Source organism: Kryptolebias marmoratus, linkage group LG24 (genome assembly GCF_001649575.2).
Source record: "Kryptolebias marmoratus isolate JLee-2015 linkage group LG24, ASM164957v2, whole genome shotgun sequence".
NCBI classification, from domain to species: domain Eukaryota; kingdom Metazoa; phylum Chordata; class Actinopteri; order Cyprinodontiformes; family Rivulidae; genus Kryptolebias; species Kryptolebias marmoratus.
This window is the reverse complement of record NC_051453.1, coordinates 262205-284918: the sequence shown is the minus strand read 5'-3', so window position 1 is coordinate 284918 and position 22714 is coordinate 262205. Positions and strand designations below refer to the sequence as shown.

Here is a 22714-nt window from a genome sequence, read left to right as displayed (position 1 = left end):
GATTTAGATACTACTAATTATTGTAAGAATGGCAAGTAAAATAAAATGACTCCAATGGCTAAAAAACATACATAACAATAAACACTGTTACCAAACAAATCAAAGATATTTGACTTTATAGGCATTCTTTCATTTGAAAAAGTCAGATTACGTTACAGATATTTTGTAAAGATCTGAAAGTTCCTGGTAGCAACAACAAAAAAATATATTCTATACAAAAAGGGACTTGAGCAAACTTGAAGAGTCGATGTAAAATGAATGGGGAAGAGATTATTACCAGCTAAATGCCATGAGTGACCCGACAAAACGTACATTACAAGTTAAAGTTCCTGAGTATATATTTTAAGTGCACATTACATTATTACTGTAATTTTACCGTTTACCAAGCGAGGTTCCTAAAAACCAAAAAATCTGTGGCGGATGTTGTAAGGACAGTGTCACAATCCTTCAAAATAAAAGTGTTTTACAATTTTCAATGGTCGGTAAATATAGACAAAACGTAAATTACGACTGTATGTACTCTTGATGTTTAATTGAGTTCATACATGCCTTGCAAATTAAATAAGTACCATAACTACGATTTTTCAAATGTTCAAAATGATCCTATGACTTTTACTTTGAAACGGTTACCCGGAACTTCTTTAGTCAGGGTTAAGTAGCATGTAGCTGAACGTCAACTCTGTTTAATTTTAGTTTAATTTTAAATTTAGAGTCGTTCCGTTGAATGGCAGGTAGTAGTGTATAAGATATCGTAAATGTTAAACTATAAATAAAATGTGTTAGATGTTTGAGCTTGTTGGTTTCACGTATTTTAGCTAACATAACAACAACCAGATGCAGCTAATCGGTGCTAACTAACTGGAGACGTTGGGAAAAAACATCAAGGTAAGAACTTCTTGTTGTTATATCTGTTGGTATCAAAACAATCACCACTTTAATAGTTTTAAAAACCTTCGTACAGGAACAGAAATCCATATGTAATGTGCACTGTGTCATACTAAGTCAGTTTTTCTGAAAATGAAGCAGAGCTATAGTTTGAAGCAAAAACACGAATAATTCAGTAGCAGCACATTTTTTTACTCTTACTTTTGTTTTACATATTTTATTGCATTAATGACCACTATTTATTTTTCTCTGTAACAGCTGAGGCTGGACAAGCTGTTGGAAATCACTTTTAAAGTTAATTTGATTTCTTCAAGATCTCACACTTTGTGTTTCATGACCTCAAGTCGGGTCAGCTTTGGGAACTACTGAGACAGAGTCTTAAAAACAGCTCAATGTTTTCAGCATATTTAGCATTTCACTGCGTTTGTCTTATTAATACTAATCTTCACAGCGGTCCAAGGGCCGAAATGTTGATTAAAGTCTGAGTTCATCACCTTCTCACATCTAATCTACACTTTGTGTGCTGTACATTTAGCAGTAAAACATCTACAAGTCGTCATTTGTAGCTTTTAAAATCATTTACTTGGCTTTTTAAGAATGTATCAGGCACATTTTATCATTTGCAGTTCACGTGCTTACACCGTGAAACGTGTGTCCTTCACGTGTAAATGCAGAAAACTATTTGACTTTGTTGTTTAAATATTTAGGTCACATCATGGCCGACGACCCTCAGAGAAACTTCCGCTCTACGTATTATGAAAAAGTGGGTTTTAGAGGAGTGGAGGAGAAAAAATCACTGGAAATTTTGCTGAAGGATAATCCACTGGGTAGGTGATTTTCTCTAACATTCAAAGAAAACTTAAATCTAACATGGATGCTGAATTATGGCACTAATTTTGCAAACATTCATGAAGTGATTAGTTGTTTGAGGGAAAGTTTTTACTTTAAACAGTTTATTTATAACTTGTGTCGTACTGAAATGATTCTTACTATAAATGTAATTATTCTCAGTTGTTAACGGTAAAGTCCTGACACTTTAACCTTCATATTCAGTCAGATGAAAACAACTGATGAGTTGAACTTTCCTGCAGATCTGGAAAAGCTGAGCACCTTCAGTCAGAGGTTCCCGCTGCCGTCTATGTACAGGATTCATGTATGGAAGGTGCTGCTAGGTAAGAAAAAAAGCCTAAATTCAGACATATTAACGGTGCAGAAAGACCCAGAGGAAATGTAGGAACACAGCAGCTGAGCTCAAAAAGTTATTTTTTCGATTCAGCGCTCAGTCTTCACTTCATTTTCACAGAAAACGTTTTTTCTTCAATTTAGATTCTTGTGTATCTGAGAACTTAAAGGGTTTGGAGTTTGTTGTTGTTAGTCTCGTTCAGACAAAGCTCTTGTATTGATTTAATATCAGAATATTAATCCTGCTCCTGTTTATTCTGTAAGTGTTCTCCTTGCTCCTGCAGGGATCCTCCCTCCCCACAGTGACTCCCACGTTCTGGTCGGAGGCTACAGGAAGGAGCAGTACCAGGACGTCTGGGAGGCCCTGAAGGTGATGAGGTACGTCGGCCCCTCCACACCTTCCACCCACGTCTACCTGCACATGTTCCAGCTGGAGAGCCAGGTCCTCCCGCGGTGCTCGGAAACCTTCCCTCCGGTAAGAAGCTCGTCGTGTGATCCAGAATGAAATGTCTGACTGATACGACTCTTATCGCGTTGTTAAACACCTGGAGCTGGTGTTCATGTGTCTCCAGTGACTTCCTTTAACCCGCAGCCAACTGGAGACAACTGATTTCTGTTTCTAGGACTTAGCTCGACATGTTTTTCATTAATTACATGCAAAGTTTTAGATTAGTTACCATCGTTAACTAATTAGATGCATTTTCTCCTGTATTTAGCCCACGGAACCTGTTATTCAAGTTTTGTTTTTTGTCCAGATAATTGTTAGTTTTGGTTCTTATGTTTCAAAAGAAGTCCCTTTAAACCATGTTTAAACCGAAAAAATAAAAACTTTGACAGATAATTTTATGAAAATATCAAATTTTGACAATCTAAAACTTGAGTCTGCTACTGCCAAGACTTTTATTCTTTGCTATTTCTGTTTTATTTCAGGATGAAGAGCACGAAGACTTCCTCTCCATCAGCCGAGCCATGGAAGAGATCGTTGACGATCCCGTCGACTGCTACTGGCTAATTAGATGTTTCATTAATCAGTTCCACACAAAGTTTGGAGACTCGATGCCACACCTCGTAAGTGAAAAATTAACAAGTTTCAAAGCTGATTTTCAGGACTTTTTTGGAAAAGGTACTTTTTCCTGAAACAGCCAGTTTGCTGATGTCTAAACCTTTTAAGATGTGTAAAAAAATTGACATTTAGTTATTTGAAAGTCAGCATCAGTGTAATTAGTTTAAATAGTTTCCTTTTCTTTGGCCTGTTCTGATGTAGCCAAAGAGCCTGGAGCATTATCTGAGTCAGGAGGAACCTCGGCTGCTGAGCCACCTGAAGAGCGTCGGAGCGCTGGCCCAGCTGCCGTACGGCCTCTGGTTCCGACGCTGCTTCGCCGGCTGCCTGCCTGAATCCAGCCTGCAGAGGTCCGTTTACTGGAGTCTGACTGAAGCACAAAACACCAAACATCCACCAAACCTTCTTTCAAAGCAACCAAAACAGAACTTTAATCTGTTAGTTGTCCTGGCGGGCATTTTAAAAAGTCACAGACCCTGAAATTTGGATTATAATGGCCCTACACAAACGTATTAAGTTATTTTTTTTCTTCTGTTTCAACACGTGACAGAGATCACGCTTAGCTGGAACAATAAGTCACATCTTTCAAAGAAACTCTGGATTTGTTGAACTTGTTTTGTCCTACAGGCCTCAGATGTTCGAGGTTTTGGACTTCTCCAGCTGTAAAACCCTTTTCCCATTCTTTAGGGTGTGGGACAAAGTGATCAGCGGCTCCTGTAAGGTCCTGGTGTTTGTGGCCCTGGAGATCCTGCTCAGCTACAAGATCATGTTGATGGGCATCAACCGACCCGAGGGCGTGGTCAAGTTCCTGTGTAACGTGAGTAAACGGTTGGAAATTCACCCTTTAGTCATTTTTGTAGACTTTAGGAAAATTGAGTTACAGTATCTGTGTTTCCTGCGACCTCTTTACAGTAAAACCCACAAATAAGAATCAAAAGCATCATAATAAACAGAGATAATTAGTTTCAGAAAGGTAAACCTGTTTGAATGAGCGCGGTTTGATTTCTGTGAACTCTGAAGACTATTTTTTACTGGACGAACCTGAACACAGCACCAGTCATTCTTTTAAAGAGTGAACGGACAGAAACGAAGCTGTTTTATCTCTGGTTCCCACGCTGTGACACATTTTCTGACAAAATGCACGCTTCTTCTCCTTACCGGGAACATTTATGATCTACTGGGGCAGATTTGCACCAGATGTTATTGGTTTTTACACCTGGACATGTTTCCTGTCAGAGGAGAGCTCCTGAGACGGGCTGGAGACGCCCGCCATGTCTCTGTTTTGAGTCGGGACGCGTGTTTAAAATTCAAGCGACGATATTGCGAGGAAACTGAGAACCCTCAGGTCGTTCTGTTTGAGCAGCCGCAGCTCAGTGAGATGCGACGTTGGGTTGTAGTAAAAGTCTGACCGCACGCCCGTCTCTTCCAGATACCGCAGGAAAACACGGACGCCATCGTGACTAAAGCCATCGACTTGTGGCAGAAGTATTGTGGCAACCCAAACCATGCTGCGTAGATCTGAAGCTGCAGGTGAGACGATTACCCAGAATCCATCAGGGCCACCACAAACCTTAGGGGGAAGCAGATTTAAGCTGAAAGCAATAAGAAACACAAACTTACTGTTTTGTTTTTTTAAATAAGTTTCTTTAAGAAATTCCACATCATAGAAGACTCACAATAAATTAAAACCCACATGCAGCTTTTTGTTTACAAAAAAACCCATCTGAAAATCCTCTCAATTTATCGTCTGAGAATATTTTTCTCCTCAGACGTTCAGGCAACAGCAGTAATACTGACTCACACACACACACACACACGTGTAACGTGGTGATGAACCTAGTCCGAACTGTAAACAATAACAAAACAAAGTAAGGTGGCAGGTTTTTCATGGTTCTACTCAAAGTTAAGAAATAATTATAAAAAAGTCTGTTTTTAAAACCAGATGTGAGTTCGGTGACCTTTTACTGTCTCCAAACTTTAAATAAGATAAATTGGCAACTCTGGATTCCCCGTAAACAACACAGCAGCTCGCGACGCATTCAAAGTCCTCAACACGTTTGGAATCCGAAGTATTTGAGCTCCTGAATGCAACAAAGATGGAAAATAACAAAACTAACCAAAACTATTGCTCTGTAAATTGATGTTTAAGTGGAAAGTTTCAACAGGTTTCATTCTAGCAAAGAGACACGATCATCTCCCTCCAGTTCAGTGAGAGCCTGAAAGAAAAAGTCTTCTCCATCCATGAACTTGGCACAGATTGTGCTGCTCCCCGCTGGCCTTTTTCAGAGTCAATAAAACCTCATCTCCCTGGTAAAAAGAAAGACAGTTAAAAGCTTTTGAATATCAAGAAGTCTTTAAAATCCCCCACTTTCAGGAAGACAACAGTTCAGAGTTTCTTCCAACTGAAAGTTTCTGCTCCTGTTTTCAGGCTCAAACCCGAGAGTTTAGGTCAACCTTTCAGTTCGAGGCAGACGTTGATTTGAAGTACGAGGGCAGCGGGCGGCAGTAGGAAACCGTGGCTGAGGTGGAACTGTGCTGATTTATGGCCGGTGAAACCTGCAGAGGAGAAAAAAAGAAAAGACAAACTGAGCTGCTTTAAATGAAATGAGTCTCCAGGTAACCTTTGACCCCTAATTCCATGTGAAAATATCCCTTCAAGATGTAGGCATATTTTTCTGGTTGTGAAATGTAAAAACTGAAATCATTTTCACAGACTACGATCCCCCTACATGTGAACTGAATTGGGACAGCCCTAGCAGTAGAGCGTGCATGCACAAAGAAAAGCTGTGAAGTTCGTTTCATACCTGGTCAGATGGCGGCTCGACTCGTGCACCTCCATCTCTGTGCTTTTAAACTCATTCAGCTCTTTTCTAATGGCAGCCTGCGGCGCAAAAACACTTAGAATCAGAGGGAGAACATTATTACACTGCAGAGTCGATCTAATGCACTTGATTTCTGCCGCAGCTTGTGTGAAATGAACCTTATCGGCGGCTGTCAGTCGAGTCCATGGCTTGTCTGCTCTCCGGTCGTAGTCCTGAGCCTCGGCCACCTCCACGTAGTCGCTGAAGCGGATGAGGATCTTCGCCTCCCTCAGCTCCTCGACCGTGGGCCTCTGGCTAAGCTGCAGGGCGCAAGAGAAGCCAAACGCCGTCAGTGATTTGTGCACGAAAACATGACGTCCTGCAGGTGAAGCTGTTAAATGAATTTTTACTGTCAGTTTGAAAATATTAACCCTCATGTTTTAAACAATAAACTATAAACTATAAACAAAGTGCAACTGGAATCTTTTTGTTTTGAGGGGGGGATATGTCAAGAAAACCAGCTCTGTGTTGAAATAAAACCTAGCTTTTTGTTGACATTAATCTCAAATAAACTGAAAACAGAATCTTGAGTTAAACACTTTGGACAAATAAACCTAAAGGTTTTGGACTAAACTTCTGAAACCAAACTACGGGTGAAAAGAAATTTGAAATTTGCCAAATAAATAATTTTCCATACAAAGATATACTGATAGAAACTCTTCTAGGTTTCTGAGTTCACCAGTTTACCCAAGCAGACTAACTATTCCTCATTTCATCACCGGAAAGGGAAGAAAAGGTCCAACGTGGATCTTTCCAGTTAAAACTCCCGCTCTGAAGCCCAGTCAGACTCAGAGACAAATGTTGTTAAAACGAGCACAAACAGGAAAAATCAAACCATCCGGCATCATTCTGAAGGTCAGTCACCACGGTAACCGTGTTTACAGACTGCGTCCTGCTCGTCTCACCTTCTTGGATAAATGTCGTTTGATCTCCCTCTTCTCCTCCTGCTCCTCCAGATCGTTTCGAGCTGAAGGGAAACGGCAGAGAGACCACAGTCGCACTCGGATAATAACATTTGTCTTTTCTGCGCCGTTCTCCACAGTGACTCACGTTTCAGGATGTTTCTTTGTTCCAGCTCCTCGGCCGTCGGCCTCTGACTCAACCGCCTGAAAACAAGAGAAGATGATTTTCTTTTGGAAACAAAGCTGCATCCTGACAAAGTATTATGGTATGGTATATTTTTACACGAGCTTCTCAAGTTCCTTTTATTATACAAGAATCAAATGTTTTTTTATTCAAACATTCATGTGTCTGAAAACATTGTAGCCCCTAATTTGACCACTAAAGGTCAGTAATTGTGACCGTAAACCTTTATTCTGCACCAGGGCTCCTCAACTTCAGGAGTAAGTCGCTCAGATATGAATATTACCGGGGATTTGAGGGCCACAGGCAAGAATTATCACAGCTGCTGATAATGTATTTGTGTTATTTATCTGTGTGTGTTCACCAAAATGTCTCATGAACCACTGGACAAACGTAATCATCTGACGTACATTTAGAGTTTGTCCATAACAAGATGGGCGCCACGTCGGCATTAGACGGCTCTAACACCGTCAGTTTTGCAGACATTAATCTAAAATCTGACGTGGTAGTAGCTGAGAGTCATTTACATCACGTACTCTGAGCGTGGCGTGGTTTGACCACGATGGCTGCATCAATAAACACCAGTGAAGAAAAAAGAAAAGAAAGAGTGTCTGTTTCACGGGGGCAAACAGACAATTCTATATTAAAATGATGCTTCTACAAGATGAAACTGACACTCAAATATGTATTCCATATTTAGGTGTTACGTTCCGACAAATCAGTTTGGGATTTTGTCAACTTTGAGGAGGCAGGCAGGTCAGAGGTTCACCTGGTCAGTTTGGTGGCTGTTTGCTGTCGGGATTCCAGCCGCTCCTGGTACGACTGCATCGGCAGGATGTTCTTTTCCTCCAGCTCCCGCTTCGATGGACGGTTGCTCAGCTTGATGGCCAGAGAGTCCTTTCGTAAAACCTTCATGGCCAGCGTGCCTTCAGGAGAGAAGGACGGATGTTTATGTGTGTTTAGTTGAGTTTTAGGAGCATAAAACTATTTTCTTTAGTAATAATAATAATAATATGTATGAACTTGTAACTTTGTACACAAATACATATTACATTAATTATTAATTAGTTGAAGTTTATACACACCCCAAGTGAGGGGGAAGAAAGCAGCTTACTTGTCAGGAGTGTGTCATCCTCTTCTTCCTCATCGTCTTCTTCCTCATCCTCCTCTTCCTCCTCCTCGTCCTCATCCTCCTCATCCTCTTCCTCCTCCTCCTCCTCCTCATCGTCTCTGTACAGGCCCGGCAGTTCCTCGTAGTCCACCTCGTTGGGGAGGTTTCCTTTGTCCTCGTCGCACTCGATCATCACCGTGGGAACGGCGTGCATCATGGAGCTGCAGTTCGGTGGGAAAGGTCAAAGGTCAGAGGTGGATGTGAACTGTTCAGTGAAGAGTGAAGTCTTAAAACTCTCAACAGGAAGTTTTGTCCAGATAAATTATTATTTTTTACATTAAACTAACTTTTTCTTTAACCTTTAAACCTTTTGAAAAACTTGATGCATCCAGAACAAACAGACTCCTGTCAGCATAAAGTCCAAACGCCTGGTTCTGTGAAGGTTCTGGACTTGGATCGGTGTTCTGATGGCAGCATTAACACAGAAAAGCCCAGCAGAGATTCTACTGCAGGCAGGGTTCTGGGCCGGTCCAGAACCTGTACCACCTTCTGTAATCTGAGCAGAACCTGGTAAAAAAAACACTCCCTGGAAAAGATGTGGTCCTTGAAGGCATCAACGTCAGACGTTGGTCTGACCACATCTTTTCCAGGGAGTGTTTTTTTTACCAGGTTCTGCTCAGATTACAGAAGGTGGTACAGGTTCTGGACCGGCCCAGAACCCTGCCTGCAGTACTGACCTGAGCCTAGTTCAGAAAAGGTTGGCTTGCTGCTGAACGCAGTGATCTGCAAATCTATAAAAACTCATAAAAAGGCAACAGGTTGGATATCGAGCCTAAGTTTAAAAACCCTTGAAATGTTTGATTTCTTCCATTCTTCGTCTTTGTTCGGTAAACTTATTTAGTTTTAATAATTAAAGAAACGGCTGATCGATTGTCAGATAAATGAAGAACATCGTCCTCACCTCTCGAACCTCTGCATGGTGAGGGCCAGGGTCTTGTTGAGCTCCTCTATGATCCGGCTGGGTGGGTGCAGCGGGACGGGCAGCACCGGGGCGTGGCTGGAGGGGGCGGAGCACTTCTGGAAGGCGGGGGTAGGGGGCTCCACGCTCCCCGCGGGTACTGAGATCATGAGCTTCTTTGGAGGTAGAGGAGGAGATAGCTTCATCGACATGCACGGCAACTTCACGGGGGCGCCGTCTGCGTGGGAGGAGGGGGGAGGGACAGGATGAGATACAGAGACAAAGCCAATCAGGCGCGTGCACGGACACAAGCCCACCTGTGACGTGATTGGGTAACCTGCTGAAAGGTTTGGGCAGCAGAGCTGGAGGCTGTTTGTGTAACGTAGGACCTCTTGACTCAGCGTTGTCAGACGAGTAAACTGTGGAGGGTTTTGTGGGCGGAGCCTGATTGGTTTTCTGATCTTGTTGACATGAACCATCGCTTTGCATTTCAAACTCCACCATTCCTGAAGAAGAAAGCAGACAAGAGGTCAGAAGGTGTAAAATAATAAGGTCCGGTAAGAAGCACTGGGGCGTTGCTGCGTACCTACAGCTGCTGCTGCTCCTTCCATCAGCTCAGAACCATCGGACTCTGACGGCCCGGCGCCGAGCACCGGAGAGCGACCGTTCTCCATCTTCACCTCCTCCCGGAGAGCCGGCGAGGAGCCGCCGTCTGCAGAGAGGAAGACAGCGAGGAAGAAGATGAAAAGGGTCACAAATGATCCATCCTTATCCGTGGCCGGGCCGCAGAGGCAACTGAGCAGTTTGTTGAGTGTTAACACAATTAACACACCTTTAAACTGTCAAGCACGGCAGTGGAAGGATGATGCTTTAATTTTATAGTAATATTTACTCAAAAGGTTTTGATTATTTGGCTTTAGCTCAGTGTCACATCTGGATACCTTTGTCATAAACCTCCTTCAGGAAGCCCTTCTTGATCAGCTCCTCCCTGCTTTGACGTGTCGACATTTTCCTCTCCAGCACTAAAACAAATCACAAAGAACAAGAAGAAAACTAGAGCAGATGTGCTGATTAATAGGAACGTTACTCGTAATGAGGAATGGGGGACAGACTTGGCCTTTATTGACTAAATTTATTGTGTTCAGGAACTCCCTGCGACTGGAAACTGATGCCAGAGAAGCAAAGAAACTCAGACTCCAGGTCAGAGCCCCTGTAACATGCATGTCCTCTGGAGGCAGAAAGACAGTGGATTTAAAGCGTAGCTGCTGCAGCAGCTGGGAGAACAGCTTGGCTGTCTCTCACCCAGCTGAGAGGCAACAACAGCGGCCGTTACTGAATGAAGCTCATCCTCTGGTTCTCAGCTCTGAGCGCCACACACGGAACATTTCCTCGGATGTATCTGGACGCCGCTCAAAGTGAGGGGTTCATTGAGAGGCTGACGATCTTCATTTAAACCAACATTAATTATCTTCTCTCCCACAGTTGCTGTTTGGATCCCTGGTTAACGCTGAAATTAGCAGCTCGTCGTCAGACTGGGAAGTCAAAAGATGTCTGTTGTGTAAATAAGCTTTTATTTTTAACACATTGCTCCAGTGTTTCCCATATGTTTTTTGTCCAACTGCTGCACACTTGTTGCTATTTTAGCCATTCATTCGGCTCATTCAGGGGGTGGCTTCTATGATTTTTGTAACTTTTATACTTTTTAAAATATTTACCTTTAATTACAAACAGTTTACCCATAGAAATACTTCTAACTTCTCATTTTTAGCTACCATTGTGTGACTTTTAGCCATTGCTTGGCTACTTTAGCTACCGTTCAGCTACTTTTAGCTACCGTTCAGCTACTTTTAGCTACCGTTCAGCTACTTTTAGCTTGCCTTTTTGTTACTTTTACCTCTTTTCCCGCTCATTGCAGCTTTCTTGCTCGTTTTAACTTTAACTCAATCTCAGCAAAGTCGTTCAGCGCTCAGCATCTCCCTGCAGCTTTTTTTTCTTTTAGTTTTTGATTACTTGACCTCCTCTACAATTTAACCAGATGAAGGGTCAATGGTCATGGCTTGTTTGGAAGAGCTGCAGGAGAAAACATGGCAGCACCATTTAAGTTCGTCAGGTTTCATCTGAACAAACCACAAGACTCCTGGAGCAGAATCAGACCGAAGTGGAGGTGTTTACCCACAATGCACGGCAGCATGTTTGGAGAAAACCAAACGCAGCTCGTCTTACCGGCAGACGTCTGCTTGAACTTCTCGCTCTTCTTCTTCCTCCATTTCCAGGGTTTAAACAGGCGACCTAAAGTGGCAAACTTGCTGCGCCGGCGGATGGGGGGCGTGTGGGTTCCTGGTACCAGCGAATCAGAGCGCATCGATGCCAGCCGCTCCACTTCCTCAGCTAGAAGACACAAACACAGCAAGCTTTTACTCAACTAACACCATTTATCCAGAACACTGAAACAGATTTAGTCTCCGGTGATGGTTCTGCTCGAGTGGCGCTCTGTCCTGAGATTACCAACGCCGCTCGAAGCAGGAGATTTAACAACTTTTAAACCAATCACCACCTGTTTTAACTCTTACAAACAAATGAGCTCTGCTGCACCTGAACAACATCTGTCTTCATCCTGAGCGTAAAACAAATTATATTCTGTTGCTAAGTTCTCTAACGCCTCCCTTTGGAGGTTTTTCAGGCATCTGGACGGATTATGGATCCTCTCTGGTCTGGGAACACCTTGGGATCCCCGAGGAGGAGCTGGAGAGTCGCCGGGACTCTCCTGGACCTGTTGCCTCCGTGACCCGACCACAGATAAACAGTGGACGATGGATGGATGGATCTTTGATTCAGGTAAAATAAAACAGAAAACCAGGGGGCGTTCATTAGTCAGATAAAGATCATTTGGATCATCTGTTCATGACAGTTAAAGTGTCAAGTGGCTCCATCAGCAGAAAAAGGAGAAAAGACTAAAAGACAAGCAGAATGTAAACAGGAAGTTCTGCAGAGAAAAGTCTATCCACAGGAATAAAAAACAAACAAACAAACAGGATTTTCAGCTGAAATTTCCTTTTCCAGAGAATAATCTCTGCAGAGTGGGGACGTGACGCTGGAGCCGGATAAAAACGGGAACGTTTCAGGAGGCGAGGGGGGAAAGAAATCACAGCAAGACCCAGAAGAAAGGAAACAGAAAACCAAAATCAGATTCAAACCAATATTGTTGTTTTGTTTTTGTGCTATAAGACATGAAAACATCCTTCATGATTCTGAAAGTCCTTTACTAGAAAAAACAAATGATCCCTGATCTGATGAGACTCCTGAAAACACGACCTCTGACCTCTGTGCATCTGAATGTTACATGAGTCAGCATTAAAGACACAAACCAGTTTGTTCTAGTTAGGGTTTTTTGCTGCTAAAGACAGAAAATCTGACGAATGTTTCTGAATTTAGCGACGAGCCAATCAGAGAGCAGAGATCTGTGGACCCCAGCAGCTTCAACCAATGAGATTGAAGCACTGGGATTTTTTACAATGTTGCAATTTTCATTGATTAACTCTGAAAACAATCAGCTATAAATTATGTTTTTAAAACAAAAATAAACCCATAAAATAATTTAAAACTATTTAAATGCCTTATAAATGAGTTTGTTTATCTGCAGTTTGTTTCCCTTAATTTTCTTCTGTGAGATTTGTCATTTTTAAGTAAAAGGAATACAAATAAATAATAATAATAAATGTTTCTGTCATTTAGTTTTTGAATGAGAATACCTTATTTTAAAATAGTCTAACAATAGTATTAATATAACTACTAATAAAAGGACTAAAATGCTGGTAGAAATAGAAATAGGCAAAATTTACAGTTTTTCTTTGAAATTAAAAAGAAAATTGCTTTGTGGAGTCCAATAAAAAGTAATTTAATGAAATTACACGTATGTGCCAGCAGGTGGCGCTCACTTCCAGTAAATAAAGACAAATAATTGATCTGTCTGAGCTGCAGGTTGCAGACAAGGTCCTGTCATTTCATATAAGCTGCAGGATTTTTCATGTCTTTGAGTAATTAGACATTAGGGTTATTTTTTCTGTTCTTTGCTTTCCTATTTTAAAGAAAAATCTAAATTATACAGTTCTTTTTGATCTGAAGGAACACAATGAGTCACAGAGAGACTCATTGATTGATGTGCAGACATCAGTTGGGACTAAAATATTCTGTGAAGGAGACTTTCAGCGCCGGCCTGAAGAGGAGGAGGAGGGTGAACTTGATGGGAGACAAGAGGAGCCATCATGGCTCCTTATCAAGAAGTGCCTTATTCTGGTGACTTTGGCTGATTTAATATGTGGGCGGCTCATCAGAGCATCTTTTAGCTCCGATCAATAAATCTTTGGTGTCACACAGGTTTCAACCTGCAGCAGGTCTCTGGTGTCTGCCAGCCAACATGGTGGCAGCTAATCCAATTTAGCACAAACAAAAAGTGCTTTTGCTTTAACATAGTTGTATTTGTTTTTCCAAAGCTGAATGTGTTCTTGGACAAAAGTTCTCCAGGTTCTCTTGAGCGTTTCACTGAAGTAAAACATAAAAACATCTCAGCACCAACACCAACAAGGTGCAAAGAGCTATTTGCTGAAAACTTTCAACCAACTGAAGGATCATCGCTCAGATTGCTTTTAATACCAGTTTATTTGCCAGGTTTTCTGTTAGGTGTCGACACAACACAGCTTCATCTCTTCAGTTTAGGTGAATTATTTGGTTTGAATGAGTCACAGGTCCGACTTAGATGGCTTAAAGATAAAAACATTTCTTCCTAAACGCTCAGGAAATTTAAAAAAACAAAACAAAACAAGGGAAACTCTTTCAAAGATTGTCAGAAAGCTTGAATAGCTGCTATTCCAGCCTAATTTAAAATGAAGTCTGTCAGATATAAAGAAATGAAAGCAGCATCTCTTTCATCTTCTCCCATCAGGACTTCTGTCTTCATCAGGCAAAACTATTAATCATCCTCCAGCCTTTGATGCTGCTGCTAAATTGGGCTCCAAACTATGATCTTGACAGCGAATGTAAGATTAATGTGCTGCTCTGCTGCTGCTGAGGACAGAGAGGTTCAGTCCTTCTGTTAAGAGTCTGAAATTCTTTTACCTCCACTTTCCCAGCTGCTCCATCATCCTCCTCCCTGATCAAGACCTTAAGTTCGATACAACTGGCATGAGAAGCTAAACATGCAGCGTTTCGTGGGTTAATTTGCTGCACAGTAGGAGCGCTGACCTGCACTGCCTCCCTACATCTTCACAAGAGACACAGTGGAGCAAAGACAGGTCAGAATAATCAACTGAGTTAAGAATTCACTGGTTTCATCTTTATCGACAGAAAGTTAAGCTCATTAAGTTTCACTTACAGACACAAATATAGAGCTGCACAAGGAAACAAACCCAGCTTCGTCCATATGAACCGATGGCTTAATTAGTGGAAAATAGTGCTGTCTTTTCCGTCCAATAAAGTAATAAAACAAACTATTCTGAGCTCTTAATGTCAGAAAACTTCCACGAGAAACAAACCTGAAGGATTCACCTGCAGGTAACAAACATACAGCCTCTAGGTACAGAAAATACTTTAACTTTATTAACTGACTGAACTGTTAACTGTTGAGGAAAAAGATCTGAATGTTTCTGAATAAAAGGCTTTAAAGATCTAAAAACTCAGCTGATTCTCCAGGAGGCAGATTTCAAAGAATTACCTAAAAGCCTTCCATGTGGGCATTTGGGGTTTTGTTTTTATTTAGTTTTTGGTTTGTGTTTTGATTTCTGTTCTCGTCTCTTGTTTCACGTTCACTTTCTCGTCCTCAGTCTTCCTGCCACGCCCACCTCCACCTGTCCATGTCACCTGTTCCCTCTCACCTCATTATCCTCAGAGTTTAAAACCTGGTCACTTTCTCCATTACTCTGCTCTGTTGTTGTCGGTTGTCGGTTGTCGGTTGTTGGTTGTCTCTGTCGTTTGTTTCTGTCCTGCCCTGGTTTCCTGTGCCTGTTAGTATTTCTGTTCTCGTTTTAGTTTGTTTTTATTTGTTTGTTGCCACGTCAGCATTTTGTTTAGTTTATTCTTTAGTTTATTAAATTAGTTTCTTTTTTAAATGAGTCTGCGCTCTGGGTTCGTCTCCGTCATCTCCACCACACACGACATTCCACTGCTTCTCTCTTAGGACCTGATTTTTTTTACCTAAGGAGGTTTGGTTTTTTATCTAAATAAGCTATAAAGCAAAACAAAGTCCCAGGCTTTAATGAAAAGTAGCATTCCTTGAGGAAATGCATATCACCCGCTGCCTAACAAGTCAAAGATTTGTGTAATCAGTTAGAGCTTGGAGCACAAGTTGGGGATGACTCTCAGCTACGACCACACCACATTTTAGCCCTACATCAGTAAAACTGTCAGAGTTAAAGCTGTTTTAGTTTTTCTAAGGCTGAACAACTGCAGCTCCAACAAGATGGAGAGAAAAGTTCCAAAAACCAAACTTTAATCAGTTCAGACGCAGAGGCTTTTAAATGTTTCATCGTTTCCTCTCACTGGTCACATCAACAACAAATCAGCCATTTTTTCTAACCTTAAACTTGCTTCTAAACGTTTCTGTCATTCCTGGAGAGCTGAATAAAAATCATCAAGTGTCCTTTCCATAAGTCCTCACTTTTAAAAGAAAAAACATAAAAATCTCCACCTGAAGAACTCAAATTGGACCCTTATTGGGAACACTCTTTTGTTAATTAATGTATTGTAGTTTATTTATCTACTATGTCTGCATTTTCTTTGCATTGTCAAATGATATGTTTTCTATTTGGGTTTTAACTTTAAATGTTCAACCAGAACTGGTTGTTGTTCATGTTAAAATATCTAAAGCAGCCGTGGGTAAAATAAGATATGATGCAAAAATAAGACATCTTCTAATGACTGAAGGAAAGCAACATTTTGGTAAGGATTCTTGAGGAAAAGTAAAACTAGGTCTGCGCTGCCTTTTTACTAGTTTACAAAAAAGTTGGACTAAAATAGATGAATATTTGAAGGTCAAGGTTTGTGCAGAGAAACACAGATGAAGAATGGACGTTTTAAAAGACTAAATGCTGCATTTTATCCTTTAGCTATCTGAATTTACTGTCAGCTGTTTGATCACAAGCACTAATATGTTCAATATGATCAGAAAATATTAGTGTATTTTGAACAAATACAAATACGGCATTTATGCTAAATTATTTTTTTTAAAAAGCCCTAATTCAAGGTGGCCGCCGCAGCAAAGCAATCTTAGCAGCAGCAAAAATGGCCATAACCCAGTCAGTTTTACAGATACTGAGCTAAAACCCGGTGTGGTAGTAGCTGACAGTCGTTCACAACACATAAAGTGAGGGCATATCAAATAAAACCAGAATGAAACAGGTCATTAACTTTAAATTAAACTGGAAATGTCAGAAGGTCAATGTCGGTTGTTTAAATGGAATAATTTTACTGTTTGTTTGAAAACTTTAAAAACTTGCAGCGTTTTAGTGTTTTTTTTTTCTTGAAAGGAGCCGTTTAAAGTGTCTGTTTTTCATTTATTTGGTGGAGAGGTGAGACTAATGTTGTTGTTGTTTAATTAGATGAAGATTGCTGCATTCTGATGCACCGGTTAGAGCAATAACATCTGTGACCTTTTTGTCTCTTTGAGACGACGTGTCTGGTTTTGTCTCCATTAGCAGCGAACATCGGGGAGCAGTTTGATGGGGGAAGTCTGTGGGGTTAAAGGCGACGCAGAGTTCACCGTTTGATTTTTCCTCCTCACTGCCAGCTCCCTCCTCCTCCTCCTCCTCTGTCTGAGTGGACTACTTTGTTCTGAATTAATCTGACAGTTCTGCAGAGCCTGAAGAACCGTGTGTGTGTGTTAACATCACTGTAAATGTGTGAATGTGAGCCTTATCACAGAGATATGAGTCATCCTCTCTCCTGAATGCAGCTCATCAGCTTTGATCGATGGCCTTCGCAAACACAGACAGAAAAACACACAAACATCAAGTGTTTTTCTTACAGAAGCACAGTGGAGCCACACTTAAATCTGCCACTCTGTGTGTGTGTGTGTGTGAAAGAGAACAACGCAGCAGGCGACCAATGAGGAGCCACAACTGACATTTCTGAACACACAACGCATCAATGAGAATCCAGATAAACTGTAGCATGGCTAAATCTGGATAATATCAGAGCAACAACGTTACTTGAAGAGCTAGCATCGCTTGAAGGGTTGCTTATCACCCGCCGCCTCTCATCCCTGAGGTTTAGATTAAGATCATCTTATGTCGAGAAATAACAGAGTTAGTGGTTTAAAGTAAATCAGCTCAGTTAATAAAGAGCTTTATCTTAGCTGGCCTGGACAAACGGAGTCCTGGGAGTCTGCCTCTGTCTGCTGCTGCCCTCTGACATCATCAGGCTGAGACACATAATTCACACCGTTCTCAGGAATAACTCGGCTCTGAGTCATTCGCCTTCTTCGGCCCAGCAGCACAAAGATCGGCTCGTGTGAGTTGAACGTGCAGAGGAGGGTTTCTGTGTTTGCTGAGAGGGAGGAGGAAGATCTCCTGTGAATTTAAAGCTTTGTATTCTGCACAGGTAGGTTTGGCTCTCTGTTCCTGAAGTAATGCAGAAAGCAGGGCGGCAGCTTCCTCCTCCTCCTCTGCCTCAGTGTTTCATTCAGGACAGTGTTTGCTCTCTCTGTGTTTGACGGGGAACATCTTGGTATCTACGCTGACCCGCTTCTCAAATCTCAACACAACGGAAACAACCTGAAACAAACCTCCTTCACAGGAAATAAAACCATTTTCACGTTTAAATTCTCCAAAACAAATCACATCAGAAACATGAGCAAAACACGTGTTTCACTTGTTAATTATTGCCACTTACTGCCCTGAAAGGCAGGCAATGATAGACAGTAACTGCCTGTGTGTGTGTTTATCTGTTAGCAAAATATCTCCTAAATGACACCTTATAAGGTAATAATTGGTTGTACATCTACAACTGATTATTTTTTGGGGTCAATCTGATTTGAAATGACTGCTACAGCTAATCTATCTTAAAAAGCACAATTTTCTAGAAATGAAGCTCAATTTGGCGTGGTAGTAACTGAAAGTGATCCCCAACACATGCCCAGAGCGCTAACAGATAGTCTAAGATCTTCAGCATAAACTGTGGTGGGTGAGATACATCTCTTCAAGGAGTGCTACTTTCATTTAGAGCATTCGTCAACATAAACAGAGGTAAAGTTGACAAAAAGACCAAGCATAAATAAAAAAAAACCTTTAAAAAGCAAAGCATTGTGGACCAGGATGCTCATAAATACAACTTTTACCAAAGTTTCTTCATATAAGAGTCAGTAAACGTCAGGATACATGTCTGTACGGAACAGAAGAGTAAATTGTTCTCCAAAAAATTTGTTTAATCGACAAATTCAGTTCATAAAAATCTGGATGAAATGTGGCTGCAGAAGGTTCAGCTAAAGAGAGCAACGAGGAGTGATAAACTGTTGTTTACTACGCCAAACACTCCTCCACACACACACACACACGCGCGATGGGAATTTGTCACACATGAACGACGACACACTTCAAAGAGAGGAGTGGGCCGGATTTATGCAAAACAACAGCAAGTGGAAAACATGGGAGTGGGCGTGCAGATGTCTTAAGAGGTGACCGAAAATAAACGAGACCCGAACGACGGCGGGGGGAGGAGGGGGGAGGAAGCAGGAATGATCTGTGGAGCATGAACAATAACCTTCTGCAGCTGGAGATGCAGGAGATTATTAAGGTGATATGCTGAGCAATAAGAAAAGTCAAACTGCAGGTAGCCGAGTTCACAGAAGCAGAAAGGACAGATCCAGGATCAGTGTCCGGTTTTGGGTTTTCTTTGGGTTTTTGTATTCTCTTTACTGTCTTCATGTTTTCTGTTTATGTTCGGTTATCTTTGTCTTAGTTTAGTTCTGGTTACTCGTGCCGTTGTTTTCTGTCAATATTCACTCCCCTGCCACGCCCACCTACACCTGTCCCAGCTTCAGTAATCATTCCACCTGTGCCCACTTTCCTAATCACCTCCGGTCCTCACTGCTGATTCATTGTTTCTCTGTCCCTGGTTTTTCGTTCGGTGCCCATGCTTAGATGTATCTTTTCGCTCTGTCCTCTCAGTTATTGTTTCACTTTTGCTTTTGCTGCCACGTCAGCCTTTTTGTTTTGTTTATTGTTTTAAATAAATTAATTAGTTCAAATGAGTCTGCGCTCTGGGTTTGCCTCCATCACCCCGGTTCCTGACCGGTGCCGGTCGGACAGGTGGTGGTTCTCCTGTTGAAGGTTTGTATCTCAGGTATTTAGGTATTTTAAGGCTAGACAATTATTAAAAATGATAATCAACACAAAAGTGGATAAAAAAAAATAGGGATTGAATGTTTCAAACAGCCATTAAGAGACATTTTTTTTTCTCTTGACTGAAACCAAACTTCATGACTAACTTCACAGAATAAATGTCCATGGTAACTGAAGGATGGGTTAAACCAGGATAACCAGGCAATCTCTGTTTAGGTTTTGTGAAACAGGCTAACGAAGAGGAACAACGAACAGAAAGAGCAACCAGGGAGTGATGAGCGAGTGGAAGCAGGTGAGTTGACTGCAAATGGCCGACAGGTGAGTGTGACAAGCAGAGTAGCTGAGGGGAACTAAACCTAAACCTGCCAGGCTGAACAGGTAAGCTAATGTACTGAAACACTACAAATGACAAATAACACGATAATAAAACCCACATGCTGGGGATAAGCACCAGCTCGCCACGACCCGGAATGGATAAAAGCCACAGCCCGTAACATCCCGGTGGTTTGATGCTTCGGCCTGTCAGGGAGGCGCAGCGGGCTTCCCCTCTTCCTCTAACACAAGCTTAAACCGAACCCTCGGAGGTAAAAACAGGAGAGAAGGCTCAGCTAATCTGCCTGAAAGGAGCTGCTGCTTTTAATAAAAACGGAGAAGAATCACCGAGGCCAGCTGAGCGGGAGGGGTGGGTCTGAACATCATGACTCATGAAGGGCTGAGGAGGACAAAAAAAGACTATCACCCGCCACTGAAGGCAAAGACAGAATATTATGGTTTTGTTTGTTTGTTATCAAGATATCTCATAAACCACCAGATGAATGTCAGAAACAAACTGATGAACTAATTCAGTCAGTTTAACAGGCCCTGAGGTCAACTTGAAGGTGGTAGTAGCTGAGACTGATGCTACAACTCCATCATTTCTCATTTCTGAGGTCATCTTAGTCTAAAACTCTGGCATGAAAGGTGGCGGGTGACATGCATTCCTTCCATGAAGTCCAGGCCTTTAATTAAATCACTCTTTTAGCACCTTTGCATGACATTTGTGTTTATTATTTTAAATCATGCAGCTCCTTGTCGAAAATGTTAAGTAAAGGCTCTGTGCGTGTTTGCGCGTGCGTGCGCGCGCGCCATGTGACCGGTCACCTCAGCCAGTTCTGGGGGAAGGAGTGTTTGATGCAACACCCCCCCAGGTTAAAAAAAACAACCTGCTCAGCTGCTGTTAAGTGTGATGGGGATGATCACTGGCGCTCGTGCTCCTGTTCGGGTGAAACGATCACGGCAGCTTCCTGCAGCCACGCGCTCGCTTCCACATCAAGGAGCTGGAATCCGTGAAGCAGGATGCAGATGAAACAGGCGTGCCGCCGTGACCATGGTAACAAAGGAAACAATAACTTAGAGCCTCTGTTTTCCTGCACGCTCGCTGAGACAAAGCTCGGGGAGGATCTGCATCCGTTCCCGTTAATCGCACGCGCGTTTTTAACACGAGCAAGTCCACGCAGCGTGTCAGTGCAGCCGACAGCCGAGGCGAGGCGGAGTCTGGCTGAAAACAATCAGTGGTCCTCCTTCCTCCATCACCTCCATCATCCTGCGCCACTGGGAACTCTCCCTGACCCACAGAACCGTTTATCTCCCGTCCAGAACCGCCGCGCCGCGCCGCGCCATGGATGCTGCGGAAACCACGCGTGATCGTGGAGCGCGTCCCGCTCCGCGCCCTACCTGTCTCCAGGTGCAGAGAGATCCTCGCCTCGGTGATGTAGGGGGTGTCGCTTTTGGACCGGACCCTCCGGATCGGTCTGCGGTCCACCTCCACCTCCTCCTCCGGGGCCGCCGCCGCCGCCGCCATGTTCGGGGGGGGGCCAAGGAGCCGGGCAGCGTCCACAGGCGACCGGCGGGACTGCGAGGCGAGAGACGCGGCGCCGCAGCAGCAGCCAGTCGGTCGTGCACGCGCACGGGGAGGAGGTGCGGGAGGGGGAGGGGGTGAGGAAGATGGGAGGCACGATGGGTGTTTCTTCTGAGGTTCCGGACCACAAACGCATCATTTACTGACCTCTGATACGCACCTAAACACGTCATTAATGAGCAATATGTTGGTTATTACTTTTTCATTAATCGGCCTTAATTACTGGAATGCAATTAAGAGATAATTACAGCCTATTTTAAATGAGTGGTTAGACATTTAACTAATTAATATACAGACAGTTAACAGAAACAATTAAATAATCTGTTTTATTTGCATTAATCTCGTTTTTTGTATCATAACATAGTGAGATTTTTACAGTTATGATAACTTACTCTCCAAACAAAATGCTAATTATTGCAATATATATATTTTAGATTCAGTAGACTAAAAAGACTCTTTCAAACTCAAATGGTCCAGAAATGTATTTTTTTAGTTTTAATACTGCAGGGAAAATGAGAGTAGACTTGAAAAGTATTCATACAACCTGAACTGTTCCCACATTTTGTCACATTACAAACACTAACTTCAAAGGGTTTTACTGGAATTGTATGTGATAGAATAATGAAGTGTGGTTTTCAAATTCTTTTACAAATAAAAATGTAAGAAGCGTGACGTTCTTTTGTTTTCAGCCTCCTTTACTCTTATATCTTGAAATAAAAACCAATCAGTCAGAGCTAGTAAATAAAGTAAAACTGTGTAAATCCAGCTGTTCTGTGAAGGTTTGTTACAGAACACTGCTGATCAAACAGCATCATGAAGACTTTTCGGGTCGGTGGAACAGTGGTTAGAGCTTTCGCCTCACAGCAAGAAGGTTGCAGGATTGCCTGTTCTCCCTGTGCTCACGTGGGTTTCCCCCCACAGACCAAAAACATTCATGTTAGGTTCATTGGTAACTCTAAATTGCCCCTTGGTGTGAGTGAAAACGTGACTGGTTGTTTGTCTCGTTTGTCTCTATATGTCCCTGTGATGGACTGGAAACCTGTCCAGGTGTCCCCCGCCTCTCTCACAGTGACTGCTGGAGAGATGCACCGGCTTCCCACGACCCGGCAACGGGAAGCAGGTAAAGAAAATGGACGGACCTTGAACCTTGAACACACCATCCCCAGTGTGAAACACGGTGGTGGCAACATCATGCTGTGGGGATGCTTTTCTTCAACAGGGACATGGAAACGTCACAGCTGATGGGAAGATGGATGGAGCTAAACACAGGACAGAAAACCTGTTAGAGGCTGTAAAAGACCTCAGACTGCTGGACAACGACCTGAAACATCCCGTCAGAGCTACGGTGT

General features: G+C 42.4%; 2 protein-coding genes across 2 annotated transcripts; one reads left to right on the top strand and one right to left on the bottom strand.

Annotated features, from left to right (window-relative positions):
• Window positions 1–60: 60 nt before the first annotated feature.
• tbc1d7 (TBC1 domain family, member 7) lies at window positions 61–6404 on the top strand. Its single transcript, XM_017437107.3, has 9 exons — window positions 61–885; window positions 1593–1712; window positions 1977–2057; window positions 2352–2542; window positions 2998–3135; window positions 3332–3477; window positions 3815–3944; window positions 4557–4657; window positions 6092–6404. Exons 2-8 carry the CDS (start codon window positions 1601–1603, stop codon window positions 4641–4643), a joined length of 885 nt encoding a protein of 294 aa, XP_017292596.1. The 5' UTR covers window positions 61–885; window positions 1593–1600; the 3' UTR covers window positions 4644–4657; window positions 6092–6404.
• Window positions 4899–21300, bottom strand: LOC108248367 (phosphatase and actin regulator 1-like). The gene is made up of 13 exons (XM_017437106.2): window positions 21182–21300; window positions 11364–11528; window positions 10082–10162; window positions 9727–9852; window positions 9458–9646; window positions 9144–9378; window positions 8186–8403; window positions 7841–7997; window positions 7039–7094; window positions 6894–6955; window positions 6108–6248; window positions 5932–6008; window positions 4899–5683 (listed from the first exon to the last, which is right to left on the bottom strand). Exons 2-13 carry the CDS (start codon window positions 11500–11502, stop codon window positions 5668–5670), a joined length of 1497 nt encoding a protein of 498 aa, XP_017292595.2. The 5' UTR covers window positions 11503–11528; window positions 21182–21300; the 3' UTR covers window positions 4899–5667.
• Between the last annotated feature and the right edge of the window lie 1414 nt (window positions 21301–22714).